Source organism: Salvelinus alpinus, chromosome 6 (genome assembly GCF_045679555.1).
Source record: "Salvelinus alpinus chromosome 6, SLU_Salpinus.1, whole genome shotgun sequence".
In the NCBI taxonomy this organism is placed as follows: domain Eukaryota; kingdom Metazoa; phylum Chordata; class Actinopteri; order Salmoniformes; family Salmonidae; genus Salvelinus; species Salvelinus alpinus.
The window spans coordinates 55,082,183-55,093,026 of NC_092091.1; the positions used below are offsets into that span (position 1 = coordinate 55,082,183).

A 10,844-nucleotide genomic window follows, 5' to 3' on the forward strand; every position below is an offset into this window, starting at 1 on the left:
CTGTAGAAAAAGACATGAGCAAGGCAAAAATGCTGGTAGGCCTGACAAGACAAGACGAACTGGCAACAGACAAACAGAGAACACAGGTATAAATACACTGGGGATAATGGGGTAGATGGGTGACACCTGGAAGGGGGTGGAGACAAGTACAAAGACAGGTGAAACAGATCAGGGTGTGACAATGATAACATACTGTAACACATACAGCAGACCCCAGTGCACACAACTTCCTCCTTCATTCTCTCTCTCTATCTGTCTCAAAGACACACATACACACACATGCATGCACACACACGCATACAAGTATGCAAACGTATTATATGTTTTGTATTTGTATATTAAAACCTCTTTAGCCGACAGTCCCCAAAATTGGGCACTGGAATTACTTTAAAAGATATGTATATGTTTACATGGCTTATTTGATTGATTTCCCACCATTTTATAATTCAGAAGACAGCAATCCTGACCTTCCTAAGACCATGTAAATGTCCTCTGTGGAATTCTTTTTTATTTTCGTCCCTCTGGTGGTCAGCTGCATCATTACATCAATTTATATCACTTCACTGCAACATTACGTCAAAGGGGTGGTCCTTAGAAAAACATTTATTCAACTGATTCAGGGCACAGATATGGCAAGGAAATCACTGAATAGCTCAATGATAAAGAATGTGAACTACCCACTTCCTTAAACCTAAAATAAGTAAAGTCATTTTGTGTGGAAGTCATACATTTGTTTTATGTCAGAAGCAGACACATTTCTCCCTTTACCTATCCCCGCTCCCCTTGTCTATAGGACGGAAGTATGCTGTTTAAAAGTCCCAAATGTTGATTTAGACGTTCACAAATGTAACAGATTTTGACTATCACTAATATTTGGTAAAGTAATAAAGAAGGTGAAATATGACATATTACAAAATATGAAAAGGCTTATCATATCATAACATTTGTATATGTTTTAGTGTACTTTTATTGTGTGTTAGATCATATGGGTTGAAGTTTTTGTTTGTTTTTATCAGACATAAATAATTCCAGGTGAGCGCCAAAGGTCATAGCTTTATGGAGGGGGCTAAATGTCTGTCAGCTCAACCACATTCCTGGTTATTTCCTGATAGTGTAACTTCCTGTGGACCAGTAGTTATGTTTCACACATCATCAGACACAACATGAAGTCAGTACAGTAGACTCAACAGAACAGATTTTACAACAGAATTTAGTTTTTTGTATTAGCATATGAATAAAATCCTTACTTATTAGCTTCCTGTGTATTAGCAGTTATGTTTCACACTTCAGCAGATACAACATGAAGACATTACAGTAGACTCTTGATAAGTTCACACTCACTACTCGGGAACCAAATGAAAATATGCAAAGGTGAAGAAAATGCCATAGCACACAACAACCCATGTCGTTTTTTTGTCATCTTCCTCTATTGACACTTCCCTTTGGAGTGACATCTACAGCAGATAGTCACAGAGACAAACTCAGAGACAAACACACACAGAGACAGACACACAAAGAGACAGACACACAGAGAGACAGACACAAGGCAGAGGCAATCAGAACACAACAAATCCACAAAGATATGCTTTATTGACAACAAAATCAACATTTTGCAATGGCCATCTCAGTCTCCTCTCCGGACTTGAATTCCATTGAAAACCTGTGGTTTGTATTGAAGAGGGCAGACCATACGTGCAGATGAAGGATATCAAGCATCTGCAAAGATTCTCTATGGAGGAATGGTCTAATATCCCTCCCAATCTCATAAAACATTTTAGAAAAAGTTTCAGTGCCGTTATCCTCACAAGGGGAGTTTTGCAGTGTTAAAAACAGGGGCGCCAATCATTTTGACCCCTATCTTTATTAGATTTTTTTCATTACATGTTAAACCAAATATCTTTCTATGAGCAATTGTATTAGTATAAAATATCATAATAAAAAAATGTGGAGCTCAGTATTTTTATTATTTTATACAGTCTTTTTTGCTCATCTTTATCAAGGATGCCAATAATTTTGGACCTGGTTGTATATTTTTATCTTTTTCAACAATTTGAGTTTCTCTACAAATCAAATTTAATCAAAATGTTATTGTTACATGCGCCAAATACAACAGGTGTAGATCTTACTGTGAAATGCGTACTTACAAGCCCTTAACCAACAATGCAGTTCAAGAAATAGAGTTAAGAAAATATTTACAGGTTAGTCGAGGTAATTTGTCCATGTAGGTAGGGGTTAAGTGACTATGCGTAGGTAATAAACAGCGAGTAGCAGCAGTGTAAAAACAAAGCGGGGGGGAGGGGTCAATGTAAATAGTCCGGTGGCCATTTGATGAATTGTTCAGCAGTCTTATGGCTTGGGGGTAGAAGCTGTTAAGGAGCCTTTTGGACCTAGACTTAGCACTCCGTTACCGCTTGCCATGCATATGACATGGGTGACTGGAGTTTTTGACAATTTTTTGGGCCTTCCTCTGACACCGCCTAGTATATAGGTCCTGGATGGCAGGAAGCTTGGCCCGAGGCAGGAAGCTTGGCCCTTGTAGACATTTGAGGATCTGGGGACCCTTGCCAAATCTTTTCATTCTCCTGAGGGGGAAAAGGTGTTGTCGTGCCCTCTTCCCGACTGTCTTGGTGTGTTTGGACCATGATAGTTTGTTGGTGATGTGGACACCAAGGAACTTGAAACTCTCAACCCGGCCTCAACACAAGAGTCTAGATTGGTCTGACTGAATCTGTTATACCGAGGGGACTTGCAAATGTGTGGATGGCACTCACCTGACCACAGAGAAAGAGGGAGTAACTACTTCAACAATAAGGCTTCAATTTTTATTTCATTCAACTTTTATCTATACAGGTTCTTCTCATTTATGTTTTTAAGATGAAAAAATGTCTGGATATTATTGAGGATTATAAACTGGGTGGTTCGAGCCCTGAATGCTGGTTGTCTGACAGCCGTGGTACATCAGACCGTATACCACGGGTATGACAAAACATTTATTTTTACTGCTCTAATTACATTGGTAACCATTTTTTAATAGTAATAAGGCACCATGGCGGTTTGTAATATATAGCCAAATACCACTGTGGTCTGCTGTGACAACACATACGGCAGACCACAGTGCACACAACTTCATCCCATTACAGCAGACAGTTGATAATTTCACACTCACTACTCAGGAACCATAGCCACAACTACCCATGTCAATTTGTTTGTCATCTTCCTCTGTTGACACTTCCCTAGGAGTGGCATCTACAACAGATAGTCACACAGACAGAGACAAACTCAGAGATAAACACAAATACAGAGACAGACACACAAAGACGGGTTATTCTCATTGATGGGTTTTAAGAAGAGCAGTGTCTGGATATTATTGAGGATTATGATGTTTTAACCACGACATCTGACTGTTTTAAACCTCTAGGTATGGTATTGGCCTAACCCTGATAATGTTGGCCCTTCTGAGAATGAGGAGAGTGCTGAGATGAACACAGAAACATTATCTCCTCTGAGGCTGGGAATGACCTGTCATGTGAGGACAATAGTCCCTCAATTTGTGAGAAAATGGTTTACCAACACCATGACAACACATACAGCAGACAACAGTGCACACAACTTCCTACATTTTGTCTTTCTTTCTCTCTTTCTCAAATAAAAACAAAATGTATTCATATTTACATCAGCAGATGTCACAAAGTGTTTATACAGAAACCCAGCCTAAAACCCCAAACAGCAAACAATGCAGATTTTTTTTTTTTTTTTTTTTTTTTTCACCTTCATTTAACCAGGTAGGCCAGTTGAGAACAAGTTCTCATTTACAACTGCGACCTGGCCAAGATAAAGCAAAGCAGTGCGACGAAAACAACAACAGAGTTACACAAACAAACGTACAATCAATAACACAAAATAAAATAAAAATAGAAAGCTCTGTGTGTGCAAATGTAGAAGAGTAGGGAGGTAAGCAATAAATAGGCCCTAGAGGCAAAAATAATTACAATTTAACATTAACACTGGAGTGATAGATGTGCAGATGATGATGTGCAAGTAGACATACTGGGGTGCAAAAGAGCAAGAGGGTAAGTAATAATATGGGGATGAGGTAGTCGGGTGTGCTATTTACAGATTGACTGTGTACAGGTTCAGTGATCGGTAAGCTGCTCTGACAGATGATGCGTAAAGTTAGAGAGGGAGATATAAGACTCCAGTATCAGATATTTATGCAATTCGACAGGAGAATTACACCAGAGAAGACAGGAGAATTACACCAGAGAAGACAGGAGAATTACACCAGAGAAGACAGAAGAATTACACCAGATAAAACAGGAGAATTACACCAGATAAGACAGGAGAATTACACCAGAGAAGACAGGAGAATTACACCAGAGAAGACAGAAGAATTACACCAGATAAAACAGGAGAATTACACCAGATAAGACAGGAGAATTACACCAGATAAGACAGGAGAATTACACCAGATAAGACAGGAGAATTACACCAGAGAAGACAGGAGATTTACACGAGATAGGACAGACTGACCCTAGCCCCCTGGCACATTGACTATTGCAGCGTAGATACTGGAGGCTGATTCAGGGGGGGTCGTGGGACACTGTGGCCCCGTCCCCCAACCAGGCAGAATATAACCCCACCCACTTTGCCAAAGCACAGCCCCCACACCACTAGAGGGATATCAGCAGACCACCAACTTACTACCCTGAGACCAGGCTGATTATAGCCCATGAAGATCTCCTCCACCGCACGAGTCCGAGGGGGTGCAAAATTGGGTGACTCAACCCACTCAAGTCAAGTGTAGCAAAAAAGGAGACGTGACGCTACCCAGAGGCAGTGAATCCCAGTGGAGAGAGGGGAGCCAACCAGGCAGAGACAGCAAGGGCGGTTCGTCACTCCAACGTCTTGCCGTTCACCTTCGCACCCCTGGGCCAGACTACATTCAATCTTAGGACCTACTGAAGAGATGAGTCTCCTGTAACGACTTAGAGGTCGAGACTCGAGTCTGCGTCTCTCGCATGGATAGGCAGACCATTCCCTAAAAATGGAGCTCTTTAGGAGAAAGCCCTGCCTCCAGCTGTTTGCTTAGAAATTCCAGGTAAAATAAGGGGGCCTGCGTCTAGTGAATGTGGCGTACGTGTAGGTATTTACGGCAGGACCAAATCAGAGGGATAGATAGGAGCAAGTCCATGTAATGCTTTGTAGGTTAACAGTAAAACCTTGAAATCAGCCCTGGCCTTAACAGGAACCCAGAGGCGTAATAGAAAAAAAAGGCAAATTAAGTCATACAATCAAATTCATGTTAAATACTGACATAACTTAAATACTCCATCTCTCTCTTTCTCTCTCACAGACACACATACAGGCACTCTCACACGCACACCAGTATGCAAACCTGTATTACAGTTTTCCTTGGTTGCTTGAGCACATTTGTCGAAAACAAAATCAACTTTTTCAAAATGACACTCGGCCCAAAACTGAAAAAAGGTGGCCAAAATGACACATTTCATTTGCAGAATGCATTACAGTAGGACTCTCAAGACATGAAGTACATGGCACACAATCAACTACCTCCATCAAAACATACTGTGCAACTTGTTATGTAATGACCATTTTTTTCTACATCTATCAATATACCCTAACAAGGTTAACCCTCTTTAATATGTCTCTGCCATCTGTTGATACAATAAATCAAATCAAATAATTATAGTATGCACCATAAAGACAACTAAACATATTATCACAACATGGGCTGTATTCTTTTTTCCTAAAATTCTTTTTACCAAAGATGACCAACGCAGAAAGGAAGTCACTCAAGCGTATGAATGTCCAGAAACAAAAAGCTTTATTAGACCTTTTTCCATTTGAACTGAGAGCTGAACTTTCCTCTATGGGCCTCTCTACCTCTCATTTTCCCTCTGCCTCTTACTTGGTCCATTCTTACAAACAGCAACTCAGAGGTGACCTCTTTTACTCATGAATAAGGACTGATTGAACAATTGTGCAAAGAAGATTTGCATGCGTGCAGAAGTAGTTCACAATCATGCTAGTCATTTGTATCAGCTGTGACCAAATGCTTGGATTTTGTTTGACCTGATTTACTCAACTGACTTCTGCGGTTTTTTTTGTAGAGAGTTGTGTTTACTGTTTTGCAAAAATGTGCTTAGCATTTGCATAGTTTGTGAAATCAATGAGAAATTAATTACTGTTTTGCAAAACAGTATATTGTTGTGCTCATTAAGTTATGATGGCACTCAAGTGGACCCCAGTTTCATTAAAAGTGTCTTAGCAATCGAGAAAAACTGTAATACATTCCTACCTACTTCCTGATAATGTGGCTTCCTGTGCACCAGTAGTTATGTTTCACACATCGTCAGACACAACATGAAGTCAGTACAGTAGACTAATAAGTGTAAACTCACTACTCAGGAGACAAACACAAATATGCAAAGGAGAAGCTGTAGCCACAACTACCCGTGTCATTTTCTTATACCTCCCTAGGGGTTACATCTTCACACAGATATAGACAGACACACAGACGATACAGAGACAGACAAGAACACAGAGACAGACACAGAGACAGACACGAAGCAGAGGCAACGCTATCACTATAACCTGAGACTTAACGTAGTACAATTACAGCACATAGTACAAGAAGCATCAGGCATTGCTGAAGATGTCTGAAGCCATCTATGACAAGCCAGACATGACCAAGAAAGTCAAGTTTGACAGAGGTGAGACGGAGGAGAGGATTGTGGATATCTACGTCAGTGCAGACACCCTGAGAGACCACGAGACCAGCACCAAGACAGAAGATGTAGAACACACTTCAACTAAAGGACCGGGAGACCAGCACACAGGTAACACACACACACACACACACACACACACACACACACACACACACACACACACACACACACACACACACACACACACACACACACACACACACACACACACACACACACACACACACAATATACACACATACTATACACACACATCTTTTTACATGTACATAGGGCCTGATAGCACAGGGAAGAGACCCTTCCTAGCTGTTGCGGTGTGTCTGGGGCTGCTGTGTGTTCTCCTACTGGCTGGGATCATAGGCCAGTCTGTCCACTGTAAGTATAGCTAAATTGTAATCACTAGAATTCACTGGCAGTCCCGTTCGTAAAATCTGATTAGTGAGCAACTTTTCAAGGCCAACTACAGACCAGTTACAACAACGTGACTAAAGAGGGAGACCAGCTACAGACCAGATACAACAACCTGACTAAAGAGAGAGACCAGCTACAGACCAGATACAACAACCTGACTATAGAGAGAGTCCAGCTACAGAGGGAGAAAGATGATCTTATGGAAAAGTTCTTTAATTCGGGTGAGTTTACCTAATACACGATCATAACATTAATTGTACATGTTCAATATCCACAGGGCCGTAGCTACATGAGGACATTGAGGGGCTGACCTCAGTAACTGTTTCTAATGAGAAAAATGAATAAAATAGATTATTGATCTGACTGAGTTCTAATCGCTCCTCTTTGCAAACGAGTGGAATCAAGAACAGTGGTTTGTTTGTTAAGTTTGCCAACGTCAAGCCGGATTTGCATCCTGGATTCGCCTTTTAAGCAGCACTTTCACCACTATCTCAAATGGCTAACTCCTCCCTCTCGCGGCACAGGCCGAGGGCATGAGACGTGAAACGAACTACCCCAGCTCGTAGTCCTCGTAGTCCGCTCAAGCAGACACTAGATACGCTGCTCACTGTGTGCGAAATGCCAGACAAAAGTACATTTTAAAACCGACCAGCATCTCCTGCCGTGTCTACAGACATCCCCAAACAAATACAAGTTGAATCTTGGAGAATGAGTATAAAACTGTTTAATAGTCGCTTATAGATATGTCAGTCAGTCATGTTTATCCAATTACCCCCCACAAACCCAGTAACAGACAGAGTCACAATCACACAGGTATCCATAAAATCAATGATTTAGTCTTACAGTCAATATGTCACAAACTCATTGCTATAACACCATGTGAAAGAATTGCTAGAATTTCCATTCATTTGAAATAAATAAGCAATACATTTGTAATGATCTGTCATCATGCCTGTAGGATTATGAAGCAGAGACTTCTATTGCAGTAATGTTGACGGGCTCTGGGTAGTATTACTTAGCCAGCTAGAAGGATGAAGTAAGACGGTAATGTTAAAAGGAGCCTTAAAATATAGGCTACTTAGCTCTCATAATAACTTTGCTTCACAAAGATTAGGCTACTAAGACAAACAGTGATGTGGCACTCAGTTGTGAGGCTGAGGCAGGCTGCAATGCATGCTGGAGAAGGCAGAGGAAACAGAGAGAGAGAGGAAGCAAGGCAGAGAGAGGTTAATACAGTGGTTCCCAAACTTAGGGTTAGGATCCCATGTGGGGTCCCCTGACTAAATCTGTATCAAAGAAGTTAGGAACTAAAAGAAAAGATGTGTTTAAATATGAACATATTCACATGGCCTGTCTTCCCTGTAGTCCTACATTTAAATGGTCTCAAAATGCAACAATGCAGGTGTAAAATAGTCCTCCATTTCCTTTATGTCACTGGTTGTTCTTCTTATCTCGATCACCACTGAAGTTTATAGTTGACCTATTACCCATCTTTTTTAACCACAACATCACTGATATTAACACAGAATCCTTAGTGATATTCAGATCATTAATGTAATGTGATAACATGATCATCTGTGTTCTCCATTGATATCTGTTTGTGCGGAGCTTGATTAGTAATGCCTAGGAATACAAATGTGAACACAATGTCAGTTGAGAAAAGCCATATCTATGTAAAGAGATGATGAATTATGCAGTTCAACAATACAACTGACTGAACAGTCACTGACGCTACTTGTCAGTGTAACTCATTTCTCATATTCATGTTCTCGTATTCTCATTTCTCGTATAACATTACTATTGTCTAGCTACTAGGCTGTGTGTTTGTAGATCAACTGAGGTGAATGAACCTACAGAAGCCAAGGTGATAAAGGCTGGGGTCATTTTTGATTGTTTTTGCTGTTCTCCAAATAACATTTTAAAGTTTTTTTATTTCATAAAAATGCAGTACTTTTGGGGAAGTTTCTATACAATTAATCCCGCTGTCTTACGACCTCACTAAAACTCAAACCCTGGTTACGGCCCTGAACGCGCACTAAAATGTTGTTTGTATTCTTTCATTAACGAGTGTAGAATAATGAGATGGCAATGAACGTTTTCAGTAAGCTGTTCTGAAGGCTGGAACAAGTTTGAATCCTGTTGGTACTTTGTCTCTACTGAGAGAGAAACCTGGAGTGAGAGCAGAGAGGACTGTCTGGAGAGAGGAGCAGACCTGGTGATCATAAATAGCAGAGAGGAACAGGTGAGTGAGTGGGGGGATAGATAAATACATAGAGAGAGTGAGTGAGTGAGTGAGTGAGTGAGTGAGTGAGTGAGTGAGTGAGTGAGTGAGTGAGTGAGTGAGTGAGTGAGTGAGTGAGCGAGAGAGTGAGAGAGAGAGCGAGCGAGCGAGCGAGCGAGCGAGTGAGTGAGTGAGTGAGTGAGTGAGTGAGTGAGTGAGAGACATGATAAACATCTTTTGATCATTATTAATTTATCTTTCTCAACAACAGACATATCTCTTTAGCCTCAAAAAGGGAGTCTGGATCGGTCTGACTGACAGTGAGACTGAGGGGTTCTGGAAATGGGTAGACGGCACACCACTGAACACACGGTGAGAGATTTGACCATCCAGTTGTGATATGGAGACTTTGAAAACAAATGATATTGCTTCAGATCATCTTCATCAAAACAAATGTTTCCCTTCATAGATGTCATTCAATGAGCTCTATAGATGAATCATAGAAACCAAGCATTATTTTCTTCAAGAAACTAAAAAGTCATTTTTTTTAACTATATAGGTATATGTTTTTTACTTTTTGTTGGTGGTCCACATCTGACAGCATGTGGCTTTATAGCTCAAAAAACACAGGCATTATTTATTTAATTTAGAATGATTTTTTACTGACAGTGTGACTGTCTGGTTCTCTGTGTTGTTAACATAGGTACTGGGGGAGCAACCAGCCTAGTATTGGTGGTGGTCATTCAACCAATCCGGAGAAGGACTGTGTTAAACTAAGAGATGGACAAGTTCAGCCTAAAAAGACATGGATTGATTCAAATTGTGATAATAAACTGAACTGGATTTGTGAGAAGTGTAATAAATAACCTACTGTAACAACTACCCTCTCTCTCTCTCTGACTCTCTATGACTCTCTCTTCATCTCTCTGACTCTCCCTCTCTCTTTCTGTCTCCATCCCTGCTCATTTATGTTTGTTTCATTCTGAACATATGAGTCAAATTCCCATTTACTTCCTGGGATACATTAGTAGCTTCCTGTCTTCAGTAGATAAATGATGATCAGGTCACTCTGAGGAAGATGTCAGCTTGATGTTGAAATGTCAGTCACCTGTTCTCATCCTGTACAATGTATTAAAGTGAGCAATAACAAATCAATCTCTGCCTTTATTTGTTGACTGCTCCAACTCCTTTTTACCTCGAATTTGTCCACGAATTTGTCCACTTCCATGGAAGTTTTCCTTGCAAGCCATTCTAATATTTTCAGATAGTATTTCATCCCAGGTCTGGTAAGTCTACACTATCGACTCAGGAATCAGATTAATATGTTTCAAGGACAAGAACATGTGTCACGTTCTGACCTTTATTTTCCCTTGTTTTGTCTTTATTTAGTATGGTCAGGGCGTGAGTTGGGGTGGGCAGTCTATGTTATTTGTTTCTATGTTTAGGTTTGTTCATTTAGC

The 10,844-nt window shown here is 40.5% G+C and overlaps 1 protein-coding gene across 2 annotated transcripts; it reads left to right on the plus strand.

The window, feature by feature from the left end:
- The first annotated feature begins 6,524 nt into the window (after window positions 1-6,524).
- Window positions 6,525-10,539, plus strand: LOC139578904 (C-type lectin domain family 4 member E-like). Of its 2 annotated transcripts, XM_071407036.1 has the most exons (6): window positions 6,525-6,860; window positions 7,026-7,127; window positions 7,208-7,384; window positions 9,281-9,405; window positions 9,656-9,756; window positions 10,088-10,539. In XM_071407036.1, the coding sequence occupies exons 1-6, from the start codon at window positions 6,677-6,679 to the stop codon at window positions 10,248-10,250; spliced, it is 852 nt and encodes a 283-aa protein (XP_071263137.1). In that variant the 5' UTR covers window positions 6,525-6,676; the 3' UTR covers window positions 10,251-10,539. The 2 variants fall into 2 exon arrangements, with proteins under 2 accessions (XP_071263137.1, XP_071263138.1); XM_071407037.1 differs by lacking the exon at window positions 7,208-7,384 and having other exon boundaries at window positions 6,565-6,860; window positions 9,266-9,405.
- The last annotated feature ends 305 nt before the right edge of the window (window positions 10,540-10,844 follow it).

Bases quoted from the DNA above. Each gene is read 5' to 3' on its own strand.
- LOC139578904 (XM_071407036.1), top strand. From the start codon at position 6,677: ATGTCTGAAGCCATCTATGACAAGCCAGACATGACCAAGAAAGTCAAG. The intron at 7,128-7,207 runs GTAAGTATAGCT...CAACTTTTCAAG, and splicing joins CATAGGCCAGTCTGTCCACT to GCCAACTACAGACCAGTTAC. The intron at 9,757-10,087 runs GTGAGAGATTTG...TTGTTAACATAG, and splicing joins GGCACACCACTGAACACACG to GTACTGGGGGAGCAACCAGC.